At 43.4% G+C, this 21,844-nt stretch overlaps 1 protein-coding gene across 1 annotated transcript; it reads left to right on the top strand.

Annotated features, from left to right (window-relative positions):
- Window positions 1-4,388: 4,388 nt before the first annotated feature.
- Window positions 4,389-19,936, top strand: LOC306924379 (galactose-3-O-sulfotransferase 3-like; the record flags this gene model as incomplete). The annotated part of the gene is made up of 4 exons (XM_079502874.1): window positions 4,389-4,437; window positions 13,754-13,829; window positions 15,989-16,292; window positions 19,133-19,936. 4 exons carry the CDS (start codon window positions 4,389-4,391, stop codon window positions 19,934-19,936), a joined length of 1,233 nt encoding a protein of 410 aa, XP_079359000.1.
- Window positions 19,937-21,844: the final 1,908 nt, after the last annotated feature.

Raw genomic sequence — 21,844 nt, forward strand, 5'->3', positions numbered from 1 at the left:
AACGGCCGATGTAATGTTTCTAAAACCGGCCGAAATCCGCGCGTGCATGGTCGATCACGCACGCGCATGATCGCGCATGCATCGCTGCGTAAAATGCGATGTTTTGGGCTTGATTAGAGCTTAATTTGACTTAGTTGTGAAAAATACGATGATAGCTTAGCATTCCGGACATCTGATGTTGTTGCACAGTAGCAAAGATACTACCGGATATTTTGATCCAAACCGGAAGTGGTCATCGTTCACTCGCTCCCTTTGGTCAGAATCGGCACAATGGTGACGTTACCGCCACCATCAGGACTGATTGTCCCAATACTATAGTCTTGCCCCGTCAAAATGAGATATAGGGCCCTATTATGCGTGTCTTAAGTACCAGGTCTTATGACTTAACTTAAGACCTGGAGGCGTGGTCAATGCTGTTTGGCCACTCAGAATAGCCAAATGGCATTGATCACGCCTCCAGGTCTTAAGTTAAGTAATAAGACCTGGTACTTAAGACATGCATAATAGGGCCCATGGTGTGTAAATCGTAGATTTTTCTTTTGGCATTAAAATGATGAATTAAAAATATGAATATATGTCACAAAAGGGCTGCTATTGGGGGTGGCACCCCAAGGGTTTTAATGTTCCTACTCCAGGAAGTAAGTGAGCCCAGTGTCAATGACATTAGAGACACTGGGCTCACTGCTAAAATCAAAAAAATATAAAACCACATATTACACACAAAGACTTTTTTGCAAAAAGGGTGAAGTTGCCCTTTAACAACATGCATGTTTAAGACTGCAGGCGGTTAAAATTGGGACACCTGTGGTAGCATGAGGAACATACAGTTTATACACATTTATAAAAAGTAGCTGATTATTTTATTGAAATAGTTTCTAAAAGTGAAGAAAAGGCAGCACACGATGCAGGATAATTGATTGAATATCAATGTTTTGACCTCCCTGGCTATGAGTGTGCTGCCTATTCTTCACTTTTAGAGAGAGGAAGGTGGGAGGGAGAATGTCCCTAACTAAATACTGTAAAAAAACAAAGTCAACATTTAACATGGATACCTCTGTGAATGAAAGTGCTTAAGCGAATACATTGGTGTTCTTTGTTCTGATGTTCCAGGGTCAACATTATACTTATTATATTTATTTTAAACGTTACTTTGTTTAATTTTGCCCATTGTTTATAACTATAGGACACTGACTGGCCTGGCCTACTTTGAACAATGCAAATTGGAAATGCGTGCAGTTATTATGTCTGTGTCCCTTTTATGCCCATACCTCCATATATAGAGTTCTTTGTCAGGCATGCCCAAATATGGAGTATATATGCAGATGTCAGAACAGGTACGCAAAGACAATGATTTATTGTATTATATTACAAGTTTTCTGAAATTGTACATTTAAATATGCAAAATAGGTATCATATAGGAATATGCCCAAACTTTTCAAAATCAAAATAGGAAAATTGGATAAAGCCAAAGTTAACCTTCAAATGTAATTGTGTTTACATGTTAGACTCAAAGGTTTAAACGTGGGAATACGCAGGTCTTTCCACTCCATGGATGCTGGTATCAATGGGCTAGTGGGGTGCAGCCCTCCCTATCTTATAGAGTAAAGATGAGAAATTATTATTAAAATGTTTTAGAAGAGATACTTCGATATGCTGGTAGAATCTAAAGCAGCAACAACATCAAATAGTTACATGGAGGAAAAACACAATATGTCAAAATGGACTGATTTATTACGGCCCAAATCGGCTTCCATTGGCTGTCATTGAGTTGAGTGATTGACAGCTGGCATGAAGAGCCATTGGAGCTAATATGTCAGCCCAGAGCACCGAAGTCTGACGTCACTTTCAGTAGAGGGCACCAACACACAGGTTCATGTATTTTTTGAGTGGTGTAAACCACTCCTACAACTGGCTTTGTTAGTTTGTCTGTCTGTCTGTTCGTACCAAAAAATGAGCATGGTTGCTATGGTCACCCAGTTCACACAGGTGTGATTTCATTACGTCAGACATTACGTCAGACCACAGCTGATCAGTCTATATAAGACCTTACACCACTCAGTTCACACGGGTGTGATTTTTTATTTGCATTGTAATCTCCATAGGGGGATTTTAGGTCGCTTCATATAAGAACTGTGTTTGAAAAATAAACCGACCACCCCAGCCTTTCTGTCTGTGCGTCGTTAATGATGTCCATTCATATTTGATACAGCCAGTTTCTGGAGAAAATGGAATTAATGTGGCCGCAAAAGCCTTGAAACTACATATGAAGGCAATGTCGCTGCTAATATACGTCACGCCCAGCTGTCAACACATTGCGTTCCTGAGATTCCTCGTTGATGTAAGCTCAGCTGGTGGTGACTCGACTCGTACTAACCACGAAACATTAAATATCAATAAAATAAAAATAAAAGTTAACGTAATTGACATTCAGTTTCTGTTGTGCGACGGACAGATGCAGCCACCCCGCATACCCGGAAATGTAGTCTCTGGGTTGTTTGACTCGTTTCTAACGCTTATTTTGTTACTCTTTTGGTATATTTGTACATTTCCATCTTCAGTCGATGCTTCATATCCATATGAGTGAAAAGGCCGGGGTGATCGGTTTATTTTTCAAACACAGTTCTTATATGAGGCGATCTAAAATCCCCCTATGGAGATTACAATGCAAATAAAAAGTACATGAACCTGTGGACTGACGCCCTCTACTGACAGTAGAGGGCAGTGACGTCAGGACTTCGGTGCCCTCGCCCTCGGGCTGTGAGGTCACTGGCTTGTGTTCTCCCCCGTGTGTCTGACAGACAGACACAGACAGACAGACAGTGTGTGGGTGTGTGTGTGTGTGTGTGTGTGCACGAGAGAGAGAGGGGGGGGGGGGGGGGGGAAGCCGATCATGTTGTGAGCTTGTAGATCAGCAATTCTCTTTTGTTTTTAGCCTATAATGACATGCCCAAAATTGGGATGTCAGGGTTAAAGTGTTACCCAGCGAGTCTGCGGGCCATGCATATGCCACATATATTCCATGTTTGGGATTTCAATAATTGGGTCTTATCAGTACAGTTGCAGGAGAAAAAGGGCCACTTAGGTGAATGGGTGTGTAGCATACTTGAGAGTTACACATTAGGTTATTACACTAGCCTATATAGATAGATGGCTTCTCAAAGGACAGTGTTGAGCTACAGTACACATTAGGTTATTACAGTAGGCCTAGATGGCTTTTCAGAGGACAGTGTTATTTGAGGACAGGATAAGACAGGAAGTTCTACAAGTTAAACTAGTTTTTTTGTTTGTTAACTTAGCGTAGTTGGTTTTGTAGTCAAACCATATCATTATGTATGTATGATGAAAGTTTTTAATTATATGGCATGATTTAAAGGAATGCAGTGTGACAATAGTTTGACCCAAAGGTGCCTGAGGTCTGATGAGGTGAGCCTGTGTGTCATTGAGTGCTATCATAATATAATTATTGTGATAGTTCCGCCCTCCTTTGTTTTGGTGGTCTCTCTCTCTCTCTCTCTCTCTCTCTCTCTCTCTCTCTCTCTCTCTCTCTCTCTCTCTCTCTCTTTTTATTTTTATCCCACTCTTTTATAACCCATTTTTTTCACCCAGTGTCAATTATCTAATGTAATCCTGGGCGCTACACTTCCTCTGCCAACCTGGGGGGGCAGCTGACTGACCTCATGCTTCCTTCTATGCATGAAGAGTCCAAGCTGCTTCTTTTCACCTGATAGGGGGGAGTTTCCCTGGTCGGACGTAGCGTGTGGAAAAAACTGGCCAGGGGGAGGTAGTTTAGAGACCAGGATTACTGCATGTTTTTTGTGAGGGTGCCTAGGGACACGTGGAGAACATGCAAACTCCACACAGGAAGTCAACCCCGCCTTGAGTATGGGCACTGATGACGCCCACAGCACCCACAGCGTCCCCAGCGGGAATCGGATAAAACATGTGTGTCAAACCTTGGTAATTCTGTCTCTGCCCTCCATCATGCACCCCGGTTGGCAAGTGGGAGGCAGTTTAGAGACCAAGATTACTGCATGCTTTTTTGTGAGGGTACCTCAACCCCCAGAAGGGCTGGCCAAGCTGAAGCTGCCACTACCTACTGGCCAAAAGTGGAACTGCAGCACGTTCATGGAGGTGGGCGGATGGACGTTCAGTGACGTCATGTGCGTAACGTGCGGCAACGCGGACCTCAAATTCGAGGTCCACTCCACTCGTTCGCTCGAGCCAATGAGTTATAATGGTACTTCCGGCAGTCTTCCGGGTGCTTCAAAATGCCACTGAGCCGGTCCTCACACTATCCTTTATAACTCTATGGGGTACCTACCCTAGGGGACAAGGGAGAACATGCAAACTCCACACAGAAAGGCCCTTTCGCCAACCCCACCTAGGGTATGGGCACTGATGACGTGGAGGGAGAACACAGCGCCCACCGCATTCACAGTGGGAATCGAACACGGGACCTTCTAGCTTAGAGGTGACAGTGCTACAGACTGCACTGCTCCCTCGCTGCACGTCAACTTTATTTGAATGTCCCATGTAATGTTGTAGGACAGGACAGTCGTCATCGTTCAATGATCTCTGCTTCTCTCATTTACACAATTATAAAAGGCAAATAATTTGCCTTGCTCGTCAATAAATGCCTTGGAGTGCCATTTTTCATTTCAAGTCTTGACAAGAGATAATATCTTGTCCGGACGAGATAAAATATATTTTGAATGCATGGCCATTCAGGGGCTCCGTACAGATGTAAATTGATATATACAATATATATATGTATATAGGTCGCCACTTTCCGTATACATTTCCATTATAACTAACTCATCTTACTTGATAAACTGATCATTTGATCCTTCAAACTCTGTGTCTTATGAAACAAACTCATTAGTTCATTTTGCAAAAAATAAATAATAATAATAATATGCCTGCGCACAATATTTCCTTATTTATGGAGTGATAGTAGCCTATAGGGATATCAAATATTCCCTTATTTAAAACCTTTGACTCTAACATGTAAATAAAATGAAATGACTGTGGCTTTATCCAATTTTCCGATTTTGATTCTGGAAAGATGTGCAAATGTGGGCATATTTTCATATATAATGCCTAATTTGCATATTTAAATATACAATTTCAGAAAACTGGTTTTTTCCAGCAGTACTGAATAGTTTAAATAGCACTATAGCTCACCTTTGTAATTGATGATGCTGCAATTCCTGTGTAAATGCTGTGACTGTGGGAGCATTCATGTATAATTGTACATACAGCAGTACAGTCTATTGCGGTCTGCGTCAAACTAGTACAACTTGTTTCTAACTAAACACAATTATGTTAATTATGGTTGCGTGATTTTCATAATGTTGCAGATGTCTCAGGTGGGTGCGGTCCTTGGGTACATTCATGATGCTCAGTGACATGTACAAGGTAGATTTGTCTCCCTGCCCACATCACCACAAAAAAATTCAACAACACAGTCATGCGCACTGTGGGTGCTGGCGGCGTGTTTCCTCCTCCGCGTCATCAGTGCCCATACCCGAGGCGGGGTTGGTGAAAGGGCCTTTCTGTGTGGAGTTTGCATGTTCTCCCCGTGTCCCCTAGGGTAGGTACCCTCACAAAAAACATGCAGTAATCCTGGTCTCTAAACTGCCTCCCCCTGGCCAGCCGGGGCACCTGATGGAGGGGAAAGGAACTGGTTGGAATAACGTGTTCCTTCCACGCGCTACGTCCAACCAGGGAAACTCCCCCCTGTCAGGTGTAAAGGAGCAACTTGGACACTCAGGCATGAAGGAAGCATGAGTTGAAGTCCGTTGCTCTCCCCATGTCCCCCATATATGGGGACTAGGTTGGCGGAGGGTGTGTAGAGCCCAGGATTACATTAGATAATTGACACAGGGGTGAAAAATGGGTTACAAAATCGTGGGATAAACATTATTAAAAAAACAACAACACAGTCATGCAAAATAACATTGACAGCTTGACACGCACCCACTCACCTCTGCACCTAAATGACCCTTTGCTCATGTATGTTGTTGTCTGGTATGAAGGGGTCCCATGCACCCGAAAGATATATTTTTCTAACCTCCCTTTGGCGTCAGCCCTCCATTTTGACATCCCACCACTGCGACATTGACTTCTAATTGTCGGAATGGCGGTTGTTACAACCCAGGCTAGGGGTCTCTAGGTGTAACATAAAAAGTGGACTTATTCCTTCCCAGTCCCCAAACAGCCAGGCCACACAGGTTCACAATCCCAATAATTAAGGATTTATTTTCCTAATTTACAATAAAAGTCATGACAGTGCACATTACCTCAGGGTGGGATCAAAAGGCCTGATTACAAAAATAAACCTTTTCTTAACTAACAAAAATAAACCAAAACTAGAAAAAGTGCCCTTCTGGGCACAGGTCTCCACCAGGAGGATAGGAGTGTGTGTGATGTTTAGGAGTAATATAAACATGTTTTTTTGTTTGTTTGTTTCTTGCAACAATAATTGTCTTCATTTTGTTGAGGAAATGCAGAGCCAGATCACTCCGCATCTCTGAGGATATAATTCTGGATGAGCAGGACATGTGCAGCATTTTGTACAAAACAGGCTACTCCTGAAAACTTTGGAAGGCAATCTTAGCTAATCAGTGTAGAATCTGAGAAATCCAACAGGCTCGTCTTGATCACAAGAGATCATGTGTACCGATTTGCGTGAGATTTGGATGAAATCTGTGCGACTAACATAAACAATGTGTTTTGCAGAAATCGGCCTCATGGTGGCGCTATAACCGGCAGATGTGGAGGGATGCAGGGAAATGTTTTTCCATGGCCTCTAGGGAGTGCGCATACATAAGTTGTATACAGATCGATGCAGTTAGAGGGAAAAACAGGAAATGGCCTGTTATAGCGCCACCGTGAGGCTGATTTGGGAAAGAAATAGTGGCATGTCGTCCTCGGCCTAGTGGAAATGTGCGTGTATAATTTAATGGAAATTGGACACTGTGTTTGTGATTTGTTGCATTTTGTTCGAAACGGACCAATCATGTGAGCTTTGGAAGCCAATCTTAGCCAATCAGGATGGAAGATGGGAAATTGTGCAGATCCATGTTGATCACATGACTATGGAGATAGTGTATACCGAATTGTGTGATGTATGGATAAAATGTGTACGAGTTATCTACAGAAATGTGTTTTGCCTAAATCGGCCTCATGGTGGCGCTATAACAGGCCGTTGAGGAATATTTGGGGCAGAGGTTCGTTGTTGGCATCCAGGGAGTGTGTGTGCAAAGTTTGGCATGGATCGGGCCAGCGGTGCCGGAGATTAGCTGATCACGGACGGACGGAAGGACGGAAGGAAGGAAGGAAGGAAGGACGGACACACACACACACGGACGGAGTGCAAAACATACTCTCTCCCCATGCCTTCGGCCTGGTGGAGACAATTAGCCATTGGGCCAATGGGGCCGTGGTCCAGGGGCCCTTGGCTCCCAGGGGCCCTTCAGGGAAAATGTAAAAAAAACTGGAAAATGATGCACGCACGCGCACTAGGGGGCCCCCAAAAATGGCCCAGGTGCCCTTGTGGGGGTTAATCCGTCCCTGCACAAAATGCCTGTGTGCAAGCACGCTGTGCGCCCCTACCCCCACCCCCCCACACACACACATTCACACATTCTACAGTTGTGCCTAATCTAGTTGAATACCCCTGGTATAGTATATGCAACAGAGACACTAGGGGCATGTGGGACGATCTTGTTGACATGAGAGACAGATATCCTGTTACCATCAGGTGAACTCACCTGACAGGTTCTCAAATAGTGTTATGATGTTTAAAGGAAAACTTCACCCTTGCAAAACCCTGCAAAAAAAATATATGTTAATGACGTTTAGAAGATTTAGAACACTTTCCTGGGAGTCTTGATGTGTGTAATAATATGTGGTTTTAGATATTTTAGATTTTAGCAGTGAGCCCAGTGTCTCTGATGTCATCGACACTGGGCTCACTTCCTTCCTAGACTACATGTTTTCTCAGTAAGACAGCCCTCCCCCTATTCACAAGGAGGAGCAGTGCACCAAAGCATTATGGGAATTTAATTGTAGTCCAGGAAGTAAGTGAGCCAGTGTCGATGACGCGTTATTATGTATCCCACCGCAGTTCTAGGAAAGCCCTGCTGTGATTGGCCAGTAGTCGTTGTGATTGACAGTTCTCGTTTTTGCGACCAGGTTAGGTTTAGCACTCCTAAACCTAACCTTAACGCATGTCTAACCCATGACTAGTCTAAACTAAGTATGCACCCCCCTAAACCTAACCCGAACGGCCTAACCTCAGTAAAACGATGCCTTCCCGGGAGCCAATCAGACACATGGTGAGGCGGGTCTACCCTAGAACGTTGGTGGGATTCATAATCACGCGTCGATGACATCAGAGACACTGGGCTCACTGCTAAAATCTAAAATATCTAAAACCACATATTACACACATAAAGACCCCCAGGAAAGTGTTCTACATATTCTAAACGTCATTAACATATATTATTTAGCAAAAAGGGTCCCTTTAATATAGCATGTAATATTCAATACTCATACACTGCTGCAATAAACCATAAAGAATGATGCATGGTTTATTGCAGCAGTTTATTTGATCCTGGATGTCACCTAAAGGTTCAAGGTTCAACTTTATTGTCAACAATAAAGAAATTCATTGTGCGTTAAAAGACCATACAACAGCTACAGTCTAGTAGCTAGACTAAGTGCAGGTTAAAACTAACATCTCTACTGAAAGTGCAAGATCTCAGGTGCAAAAATGCAGAAGAATATGTCTAAGGCCTTCTGCATTTTTGCAGATGGCATATATTATATGGCCATATAATATATGCCATCTGCCTTATGGCCATATAGTCCGGGCCTTGTAGTGTTCAGTGTCTGTTCATGAGTCTGATGGCGGAGAATGTTATGTCAACAGTTTTTTTATTATATATAATCTCCGGGGGTCCATATAGAAAAAAGCAGTGCATAATATAAAAAGGCAGCAGTATATAAATATGTCCAATATATAAAATGAAACAAAATAGATCATGCACTCAACCCCACTCTTGCCGTGACAAATCATGACAATAAACACAATGTTTTGGGCCAGACAAATAATTAGAAAGAAAAAACGGCAGGTTTGTTTGGTCCAAAATATTGTGTTTGTGGTCATGATTTGTCACGACTCAAGTTGGCTTCGTACGACGCTTAAAAGGTCTTTAAATAAATACTTTTTGAATGAATGTCTATGGGAAAAATGCATTGGGAATTATTTCCTGGGCCTGGCGTTGTCATGAAAGGGACTGCGACACTATTTAGTGACACATGCAAATGGAAACAGATAACAGCAGCTCTTTAATGCCCAGTTTTGGCACTTCCCACCGAAGAGGATGACTTTATGAAGCGACAACATGCCCTGCCTGTTTGAATAGGAGGCGTAGCCTGAAAGATCAGATGACAGATCAAAAAAAGCACAGGGTCGGTAGGATAAGGCCTGAGGCACACGCGGTGAGTAGGAAGCTATGCTATGTATAATGTAGTGTTTTCCTAATTACACTATAGTCCCTACAGTATTCCTTCTCACACGCGGTGAGTAGGAAGCTATGCTATGTATAATGTAGTGTTTTCCTAATTACACTATAGTCCCTACAGTATTCCTTCTCACACGCGGTGAGTAGGAAGCTATGCTATGTATAATGTAGTGTTTTCCTAATTACACTATAGTCCCTACAGTATTCATTCTCAAAAATGAGACGTGTTGTACAGTTGACCTTTTTTTTATATAGTTATCTGATTGTTAGTATTGTTGGCATATGTACCAAAAAGCTAATGATAATAATTATATATATATGCCTTTTTGCATGTCTTTGGATTGCCCTCACATTTCCATGGGAGAATTGATTTGCATAGCATGCGTGTGATTGGCTTAATACATACATATGTCAACCAGGCAAGTAATTGGCTTAATACATACATATGTCAACCAGGCAAGTAAGATCATTGGAGAGAACAATTGCAACTTCAGGACATATACAACCGCTCTATAACCAAAAAAGCAATTCAGATTTACAATGATTCTACCCACCCTCTTCACTCTGAATTTGACTTGTTGCCATCGGGCAGGAGGCTTAGGGCAAAATTAGCAAAAAAGAAGGGTTACAAAACTTCGTTCGTGCCAACTGCTGTGGACATTTTAAATAAGAAAATGTTTAAATAGTCTAATCGCCACTGCTCATGATCACTGTTGTTATGTTAATGTTAATGCATTTTTATATAGTATCTTAATGCACCTGTGTATTTTTTGTAATGTTTTATTGTTGTAACTGACTGCCGGTGTGCCAAAGACACATTTCCATTTAATTTAATTTCTTTATCTTTATCTTTATACCTGGTTCAAGCTCATAGAGAGAAGGGAGGGATGGAAGGGGAGGAGAGGAGCAAAGGACTGAGCTTTGCATAAGGAACATTGGATAGTCTACAGACAATGATCAGGGTGTCCTCTGTGTTCGGGATGAAAGGAAGTGGTTAGGGTGTGCTCTATGCTCAGGGCCATGTAGTGTGGAACTGTGGATGTGCAGACCTAGGTCTGCTATTGTTATTAAATATGTGAGGACCGATCTGCCTTTGATAGCGCCACCAGGAAGCCAACTTATATGTGAAACATTGTTTTAATATCAGTTTTAAAATGATTTTATCCAAATATCACGCAGATCGGTACACTGATCTTTATAGTCATGTGATCAGGACAGATCTGTCAGACTTTTTTATATTATACCACATGCGTGCCAGTTGAAGCAACAGTCTACTGTTCCATTATGTTCCATATGTGAGACAGAGATCATATTCCACCATTCACTTCTCCTCTCCCTGCCTCCGGCACAGTCTTTTCTATGTCCAGCTTTTAGTGTGTGTGCAAAGACAAACATTAAATGTCATTGACAATGAATGGACAATTTTGACTGTTTGTGTAAACACAAACATTGCGTATTGAGGACGCAAATTCTGATTGGCCGGAATGAGATGATATGATGTACGATGATAAGAGCGCCCCTCACTTCAGTTCACACGGGTGTGATTTTTATTGTATACAATTTGTTTAGTGCTTTTCTTCCCCTTTGCATGCCAACAACGAACATCTCCCCCAAATTGGCCAGAGCTGTTATAGCGCCAACATGAGGCAGAGTTTTGCAAAACACTATTTTTGTGGGGCACTAGCCCCTTCTATGCCCAGCTTTCCGGGTTTGTATGAACACAAACATTGGCTTGTGATTGGCTGATCAGTGATCACCCCCTACAGTGTAGGGGGTGATCACTGATCAGCCTACACTATGGTGTAGGGCCTACACCATAGTGATGATTTGATTGGCTGAGCAAAGTACATACTGTATTGAAGATAAAAGTGAAGACGCAAAAAGTGATTGGCCGGAATGACATTTGTGATGATTTCATTGGCTGAGCAAGGAATGTGATGTATGATGATGTACAGTATGATGATGTATGATAAGAGCGCCCCTCACTTCACACACACGTGATTTTTGAGGGCCGCTAGCCCGTCATATGTGACCAGATTTGACTGAGAGACTGCCATCGCGCAAATTACAGCTTTTCACCAATTATATGTATGAGGAGAAAAACTTTTTTTTTTTTTTTTCAAAATGAGTTGATAGCACAGGCAGACTCTACACATACTAGACGAGCATGTCTGAAATACAGTAAGTGTCAGAGCTGAAATCGACATGTAAATATGAAATAAATGCTTAAACATGTAGCTAGGTGTAATGTTAGAGACCACAGAAGTGAACCTTTCAAGCCTGTTTTCTCAACTCGCTGTTTTCTGCAAGACATTACTCTATAAGCCATATCTCCAAAACTGGTGGGTCAAACTGAACAACCAATATGTCAATTTTAGTATGTGTGAAAACACAACCTAACACAAACATTAAATGCCATTAATAATGAATGGCCAGTTTTACATCATTATCCCAACACAAACATTAAATGCCATTGATAATGAATGGCCAGTTTTGAGTGTTTGTGTAAACACAAACATTGGGTAAACACAAACATTGGTAAACACAAACATTGGGTAAACACAAATATTGGTAAACACAAACATTGGTAAACACAAACATTGGGTAAACACAAATATTGGTAAACACAAACATTGAAGATGAAGGTGAGGACGCAAATACTCATTGGCCGGAATGAGATAATGTATTAAAATGTATGATAAGACGGGTGTGGTTTTTTTACATTACTCCTCAGATTGTATCCATACATCATGCAAATTGGTACACACACATTGGTATACAGTATCTCTATCATGTGATCAACACGGATCTGTCCAATTTTCTATATTTTCCCGATTCCCGATTTCCCTGGTGGCGCTATAACTGCACCGATCTGCTTGAAGCTTTGCACACAAACACTCGCTAGAGGCCCAAAATCCATATGGCTACCAATGCACATTAACAACCTATATAAGGCAACATTATGGCAACACCATATGGATTTTCACAAATGTAGCTCGCATTTTTGCGAGGTGCATGAGAGCTCAATTTAATTTAACCTTCATAGATGATAAATCCACTGAGTGTGTGTGATGTTTGGCAAAATGTTTAGGAGGATGTTTTTTTTTATTTGTTTTTGCAACAATTTTCTTCATTTTGTTGAGGAAATGCAGAGCCAGATCACTCATAGCATCTCTGAGGATAGAATTCTGGATGAGCAGGACATGTGCAGCATTTTGTACAAAACGGGCCACTCCTGAAAACTTTGGAAGGCAATCCTAGCCAATCAGTGTACAATCTGAGAAATCCAACAGACTCGTCTTGATCACATGACTACAGAGATCATGTGTACCGATTGTCATTTCTTCATACGCCTTTGATGGCAATTGGATGATTCGAGGCATTTTGTTCCAAAAATGTGTTTTGCAAAAATCAACCTGTTGGTGGCGCTATAACAGGCCAATGTGAAAAGGGTGGGATATATTCCTCAGCCTAGTAAGAAAATGTGTGAAAGATTTCACGTAAATTGCATGCTGCGTTCATGATTTGAGGCTATTGTTCAAAACGGGGCAATCTTGCAAACTGTGAAAGCCAATTATAGCCAATTAGGATGGAATATGAAATATCAGACTGATCCGACTTGAGCACATGACCATAGAGATACTGTGTAACGATTTGTGAGATTTTTGGACAGAATCTGGAGGAGTAATATCAAAAAATGTGTTTTACAAAAGTCGGCCTCCTGGTGGCGCTATAAAAGGCAGATGCGGAAAATGCAGGTCAAAGGTTTGTCCTTGGCCTCTAGGGAGTGTGCATGCAACGTTTCACGCAGATCGGTGCAGTTTTAGGTAAAAAATGTGAAAAGCTGCCTCATGGTGGCGCTATAACAGGCCGTTCTGGACAATGTGGGGCAGAGGTTCATCGTTGGCATCCAGGGAGTGTGTGTGCAAAGTTTGGCATCGACCGGGTTAACGGTGCCGGAGATTAGCTGTACACAGACGGACGGAAGGAAGGACGGACACACGGACGGAGTGCAAAACATACTCTCTCCCCATGCCTTCGGCCTGGTGGAGACAATGACCCAACTATCACGGCTAGAATATTGTCCTGACTTCTATTGCCTCTGCTGATTGATCGAGAATTCCACGACAATAGCCATACCCAGAGCCTGGAGAGACGTTTGCTCTATGCCCACTCTGGCATATACGTTCCGTGAATTATGTCTCGTCTTCCTCCCACAGGCTCAGTGAGACAGATGAAGAAGAAGATATGCCTGGTTCTGTTGGTTGTCTGTATGGTCACCCTCCTGCTGAGATGGTGAGCATCATTCACACCAGTGTTGATTTTGTCGACAAAAGCTCTGACAGAAAATGTTGATTACCTTTTTTCACAGACGAAAACTAAATGATAACTTGTGAGCACTGAGCGGACACCAACACACAAGGCAGGATCAGGGTGGGCCCCCACGGCCGTTTATTGTTACAGATGCGCTTCAGGCGCGCGGCATTAAATGCAAACTCAGAATGTCTTTTTAAACAACAGAAATCCGTCTGTCAAACAGGCAGGAATGGGCGGCCAGTTAGAGTCCTTTTCCCTAACTGTAGTGCTCCGCTATATAAATCACACCCGGAATATCCGGGTCTGACAGGTACTTCGTTCCCCGTCAATATTCCCCCGGGGTAGTGGAACTCTCTCTCTCTCGTTGTAGTCACTATAGCAGGGGTGGGCAACTGGCGGCCCGGGGGCCACATGCGGCCCCCACCTTCACTTAGTGCGGCCCGCAGGTTAATATCAGAATACTGATAGTGTTGATTTCAGCTGTTGCAATTCCAAACATGCAAACATGACCTGCTTTAATTATACTTAATGACTAGTACTTAACGACTAGTATTAGTAGTATTGTCTTTTTGTGTACAATTTGTATTTAGTTCATAACGTTATAACTAAAACTAAATCCATTTGAAAATCAATAAAAAGGTTACTTTTCAGGATTCTAATTAAAAAAAAAAGCAAAAAAAAAATTCAGTATTTCAATTCAAATATAGCAAAAATAGTGATCTACAAGCTCAAAACGCGTCGCAGCGCGACGCGTTTTGAGCTTGTAGATTGGCTATTTTTGCTACGTTTTATTTTTGCTACGTTTTTGCTACGTAATATGCAATGCGGCCCTCTGGAGTGAGTGTGGAAATATAGTGGCTCTCTCCATCGTCAAAGTTGCCCTCCCCTGCACTATAGATTCGTCCGGGGTGGCCTATAGAGGAGGAGAAAGACGCTTACCGCCGAGCATGCCCGCCGAGCATGCCCGAACTGTCCCTCTCAGAAGTCTGTGGGGAATGAGCGCAGAGGCAGTCAATCCTTCCCTTTTAACCTTTCCTGGAGGATGGCGTAGGTGCGTACACTTGGCCTTGAGCCAATAGGTAGGCGGGGTAGTATTCTGTTCAATGACGAGGCAGAGTAGGCGTGTTCTTATCTTGGCTGCGCTCTGCCTCCTCCCCACTGGCTGTCTGGGCTAATGTGCTCACCTGGCGGCCGGTTGCCTAGCGACACCCCACAAACTAAATAAAAACTAAGCTATGATGACTAAGGATAAATATATTGACAATTTTGTCAACAAATTAATGAGTTAGTGTCCTTGAACAAGACGCTGAACCCCTAATTACTCCCAATGTGCAGGTTGGTGCCTTGCTTGGTTTCCTCCGTCATTGGTGTGTGAATGGGTGAGTGTAATGCATTCTATGTAAAGCATTTGGATAAAAGCTATATATAAAAATCACACCCATGTGAAGTGAGGGGTGCTCTTATCATCTAAACTAACAATCTCTAATTGTAAATTTCTTCATTGTTAATGAGAATTGAATTTCTGTCCTACTTTGTGTAGGACAGAAATAGCAATTTGCTCGTCTACGTGACGTAAATTCTCCATTCATTGTCAATGGGAATTTAATCTTTGTGTAGGAAAAAAATGCTGATTTGCTCAGACAATATGACGTAAATTCTCCATTCATTGTCAATGGCATTTAATGTCTGTGTTAGGACAAAAATCTACACTATAGCTTTATATAGGAGGAAAAATCACACCCGTGTGAACTGAGTGGTGCAGTGACGTCACACACTAACCATAGCAACCGTGCTCACCCGTACAGGCACAAACACACACGGGTACTAACAAAGCCAGTTGTTGGAGTGGTTTGCACCACTCAAAAATGCACCATTTACCATTTAGTTGATGCAACTACAATAGTATATCTCTCTCTACTTGCTTACCATATGCCTACATTATTACAAATAGGGCAAAGATTTGACAGACCAGTGGTTGGATGATTTTTTCTTTGTCCCACATATTTACTAGTTTTGGAATTTATATACAGATGAGCCCCTTTAGAGTGATCTTTGTGGTCCCAAGTGGCTGCGCTCAGTTTAAATCTACACAATGAGACAAATTAGCTTTTACACAAGTGTAAATGCTCTCCCTCCAGGACCATGGAGACCTCCATGGAGACCTCCAACCTGAACTTCTTTTCACCGTGCTCCCAGCCATCCCCGGGCCTGAAGCCCAAACAGACCAACGTGGTTTTCCTGAAGACCCACAAGACGGGCAGCAGCACCATGCAGAACCTGCTGTTCCGCTTTGCCGAGCGTCACAACCTGACTGTGGCGTTCCCCATAAAGGAGTGTGGTCACCTATTCTGCTACCCACGCTCCTTCAACACCAGCTTCGTCCTTCCAGGCACCCTGCCAGCCAACATCATCACCAACCACATGCGCTTCAACCACGATGAGGTGCTGAACTTTAAACTTGCTTTAAAATGCTTTCTTCTGAATGAAAAATGAAGCATAGCATGCACGTGCATGCATACTTTTGACATTTGGAAGCATTATTATTTTGAGTTTGTGTCAGTCAAAGATACAAACATTGTTGCTGTCCTTTGTAAACTTTGTGCAGGCAACAAATCGCTTTCAAGCATAATGTATTCAACTGACATCTACAGCTAAAGCGTTATTCATAGTATGGATTTTCGGTGGTGAGGTGACCACCGAACTACAACATGACGTCACAAACCGCGGTGAAGAGCAAACCACCGCCACCGCCCCAGCCCTTCTCTCTGCTTTTACTCACCACCGCTCAACGTTATTTCAGCTCCGGTGGTCACCTCACCACCAGAGCGGTGGTCACCTCACCACCGAAAATCCAGACTATGAATGAGCCTTAAGGCACCTCTCTCTCTCTCTCTCTCATCAAGCCACTTGCTGCAAAGTTAAATCTACAGTGTTCATGTATTCATTTTTAACTAAAAGTGTACATTTTACCAAGTAATAGTCGATAGGTCTGTCTGTTTGTGAAGGTGACGCCGTCACATACGCTACTTAACCGATGTTTTTATTGCTGAACATCCCAAAGTAGTAGTAGCAACTACCATGCAGTAAGACGGCCTGAGCCCCAAAGGGCGAGGTCACGCATCCCCCTGGGTGACGGAAGACTGCTGGGCGAGTGCTGGCGCTTTGGCATATGGAATGCATTCTGTACTGGCCATATATGGAGCGTGTCTTCAGTGTACAGGGTTTGATGAGGTCAGATCAACGTATGGAATGTCAGAACAGGAAGGACGGGTGGGGAAGGACCTGTTCTGACATGTCAGACATCTAAGAGTTTGAGGTTTAAGATCATATGTAGAGTTGCTGGCCGGCTTCATATATGCAGATCTAGATGATGATCCAGTCTTCTCCATGTATGGTTATCCAGGGTTAGATGAGGTCAGTGTCGGGCAAATCACATTGGCCATGTCATTATTCCGACCTCTCAATATTCCAACCTCCCAGAATTCCGAAATAACACTATATCCTAAACCAGGGGTCCTCAACTAGAAATGCTGAAGGTTCACTAATATTTTTTGAAAAAGACTAAGGTCCGGCGGTCCCATGAGCGCGACGCGGGCCACGCAGCGGCCAACGGAGAGCGGCGCTCTATGCCCGTTTAGTACAGTCAAACCAAGGCAAGCTTATACAAATCGGATCCCTTCCCAACCAACCAATACTGGGGTGCAGAGTATGGAAATAAAATGTTTCACAAATATTCCCGTCACAGCAAATGAGTTGTGTTGTATGTGTGGAGGCACAAAGAACACTTTTATTTTGTCAAGATTTGCCTGCTTAATAATAAGAGAAACAGCCCCTATAAGAGAAATAGCACATTGGTTACCAAGACTAACAATCAGACCCATCTGAAGTGAGTGGTGCTGTACTGTACTGTACTACTGTACTGTACTGTACTGTACTGTACAAGCCCTCCTCCCTGGCCTGTGTGTGTCTGTGTGTTAGGCTGTGCAACAGTGACACTTGTTGGTGAACAAACGCAATTTTCGTGCTCAGACACAGGGAGGGACACACACACACATAGCTGTCTATAGGAGTGGTTGCACCACTCAAGAACTAAATTAATACTCAATAAACTCCCCCTTTGCCGCATGCCCTCATCATAATACCTCACTAACACCACCAACTGACCATTATCGCTGGTATCATCATAATACCTCACAAACACCACCAACTGACCATTATCACTGGTGTCAGTGGACTTGTTCACTGCTGGGGAAATGCATTCTGCATTTTGTATTCTCACAAAGCTGTTTGGACAAATCACCATCCAGTAATTCAGTACTTCTGGTTGCTGTGGAATCTGAGAGTGGGATTGGCTTTATTTTAGCTGTCATTTCCTCCTTTTCTAAACATGTTGTTCATCACTTCATTATGAACAACATTTTTACGGTTGCTAACCATAACCTCAGTCTTAACCGGATACGTAAGTCGGACTAACGGGAGGTCGGATTTATGAGCAGTCCCCCTGCACAGGCATAAACTTAACTTTGAAAAGTTAATATACCCCATCAGGGAAGACATGCAGCGGCCTATGACATCATAGGAAACAGTGTCTGATCTCAAGACTTGTGTAGTAGCTCGAGTATTAATATATTCACCCTCTCGCACATAGAAGCGCATGAAGGAGGCACATACATGCATCATCCAAAAACATACGGATGTGAGTGCATGTGAGTCAGTGCTGTTATGAGGCTTGGAGTATCCAGCGGCCCGCGGCAAAATTCGATAGGAAACGAATGGTGGTGTAACGCAACCACGCATTCGCAGTAAAGCAACCACGCATGCGCAGTAAGGGTGAAGCTGTGGCAACCACGCATGCGCAGTAAGGGTATAACTGTTGGAAAATGCAAATAAACAGCGTTTGTTAATTTGGAAAAAGGGCTTTGTGGTGAGCTGCATAACATGATGGTCAATGTCAGTGTGCAAAATGCAGATGAACTGTGCAGGCGGGCTAGCGCGCGTGCACACACACACACACACACACACACACACACACACACACACACACACACACACACACACACACACACACACACACACACACACACACACACACACACACACACACACACACACACACACACACACACACACACACACACACACACTTCATTTATTAGTTTAGATATCTTAATCTGATATTATGGTGATATTTTTGTATTAGGTGTGCACAGTGGCATGCAAAGTTTGTGTTGTGTACTAAACACCTGTGGTTATAAGATGCTTTAACTTATTTTATGTTGCAGGTGCGGGTGGTCATGCCGCACAACTCTGCATACATCACTATTCTCCGAGAGCCAGCCTCCATGTTTGAGTCGATGTTCACTTATTTCAAAGAGATCTGTGAGAGTTTCAAGAATGTTAACGGATCCTTGGAGGCCTTCTTGAAGGAACCCCAGCGATACTACCAGCCAAACGAACCGTTCATGGCTGCCCGCAACGCCCTGACCTTCGATTTGGGCGGTGACAAGGACCGTCCGGAGACAGATGCGGCATACATCCGTGACTTTGTGGCGGAGGTGGAAAGCTCCTTCTCCCTGGTGATGATCGCAGAGTACTTTGACGAATCGCTGGTTCTGCTCCGCCACCTGCTGTCTTGGGACCTGGAAGACATTTTGTATGTCAAGCTCAACATGCGCGCAGCTGGCTCCAAGCTTAGCCTCGCACCGGGCCTCACCGCCAAGATGCGTGCCTGGAACTACCTGGACACAAAGCTCTATGACCACTTCAACGTCTCGCTTTGGCGGCAACTGGCGGCCCTCGGTCCCGCCTGCGTGGCGGAGGAGGTGAGCCTCATGCGACAGGCCCAGGAGAGCCTGATGCAGAGCTGCTTTGGAGACCGGATGCCGCAACTCCGCTCGGGAAAGCTGATCAAGAACAAGAGGCTGCGGCCCTGGCAGCCCAGGAACGTCGACATCTTGGGCTACGACCTGCTGGCTAACAGCCATGGGTCGTCTAGCCAGGACCATGAGCTCTGCCTCAAGCTGATCATGCCAGAGGGGCAATACAATGAGGTTCTCCTGGACCGTGAAACACAAAGGTTCTCCTAAGATCTCAGACACTTCCTGTCTGAAGCTGGACTTGAATGTCCACCCGTGGAACCGTACGTATCAAGAGGCCCATTTGATATGCTTTTTTAAATCTCTGAGACTGCAGTTTTTACACTGTAAAATCTCAGTTTTAATTTAACTTGTTCCAAGAGAATGTTGGAATCAAAAGCCCATTTGGTTCCATTAGTACACTCTGAGTTATAGACCCGCAAGTGTCCATTTGCTTCCTAACTGCAGAGATGAAAATAGGGTGCGTTTTGCACCCCAAAATGCAGATTATTGATAATGGACCCTGTCACTCCCGCCATAGTCATAAAACGACACAGTAGTTCTGGATACTGAATGGATTTATTCAAGCTCTTGTCAAAGCTCAAAACCAACCGTCGAACTACATAAAATAAAGCATAAACAAACAAACACTCGTATTAACATCAAATCAAGTCATAACATTGTACAATACAAGTAAATGAATGCGAAACAAAAGAGAATACAAATAACACACCTTGCTGGCTGCATATAGACTCAAGGGGGGGAATGAATCCAAGTGCCCACGACAGACTCACAGCAACACAAACTGCAATAAAGCAATACAATTAACCCACTATTCAAGCCGTATAATGTTGACTTGGATACCATGATTCAGAAACACTTGAAGAACATACCTGTCTGTCTTACTGCACGTTCAAACGCTCATGAACGAGCGGAAGCGTTGGTGTTACACACTTGTGTGTCGTAGGTTAAACTACACTATTTAAAGGTTCCGGAACAAATCACACAATTACTACTTCCGGTAACTCAAATAACATGTAAAGGTAGTTTCAGGGGAGAATAAATAATATACAAAATAAGGAACAAAAATACACCCAAAATGAAACCTTATGGCATCACCATCACAATAACAAACCACACGTGCGCTCTGCCTGCCTACAGCCACTGACCAAAGCTCCCCAACCCCCCCAATCTCAATCACGCCTCAAATTCTCTCTGTTTAACACCCGGTCACTCAACTTAAAATAACTCATTCTCTGTGAACATATAAAGGAAAAGAACATTGACTTTATCTGTTTAACTGAAACTTGGCAAACGCCCCTGGAATATTTCTCACTCAATAAAACCACACCCCCCGGATACGCATATATTTTGAGGGACGGCGTGGTGGTGGCATAGCCATAATACACAAACAACACATCAAAATCAGTTCAGTTAATATTCCTGTTCCCTCCTCATTTGAGCATCTCACATTCAAACTGTCTGGTCCCAAACCCCTGGTCACCGTCCGCAGTCATATACCGCCCGCCCAAACCCAACCCTGCATTCCCCTCCCAATTCTCTGAATACCTCACACAGCTTACTGCCATTTCTCCATCCATTCTGCTGACTGGAGATCTTAATATTCACGTGGACTCACCTGAATGCCAAAATGCCATTGAATTCCTGGACATTTGAATTTTTTTCAACTTCACCCAACATGTACATTTTCCCACCCACAGAAAAGGACACACTTTGGATCTGATTTGCACCACTGGAATAACCACCAATAACCTCATCAGCACAGACCTTGGTTCCACCATCTCTGACCACCTGGCTCTTACCATGGACATTGATACCCCCACCCCCCTCATTAAGCAAAAACGCTCCATATCATTCCGGAACCTCAAATCAATCGATCCCTCCTCCCTCTCCTCCTTACTGTCCGACACCATATCATACCCCACCTCGAACACCCCCCCAACTGAACTGGTCAACAATTACAACAACGCACTCTCCACCTGCCTCAATCAACTTGCCCCCACAAAAAACAAACCTGTTTCCTACACCCATTCTGCCCCCTGGTATAACGATCATCTCCACCAACTCAAAAAACAGGGCCGCAAACTGGAACGGCTCGTCAAGAAAACAGGTCTCACT

The sequence above is a fragment of the Electrona antarctica genome (assembly GCF_951216825.1).
Source record: "Electrona antarctica genome assembly, chromosome: 6".
Taxonomy (NCBI): Eukaryota; Metazoa; Chordata; class Actinopteri; order Myctophiformes; family Myctophidae; genus Electrona; species Electrona antarctica.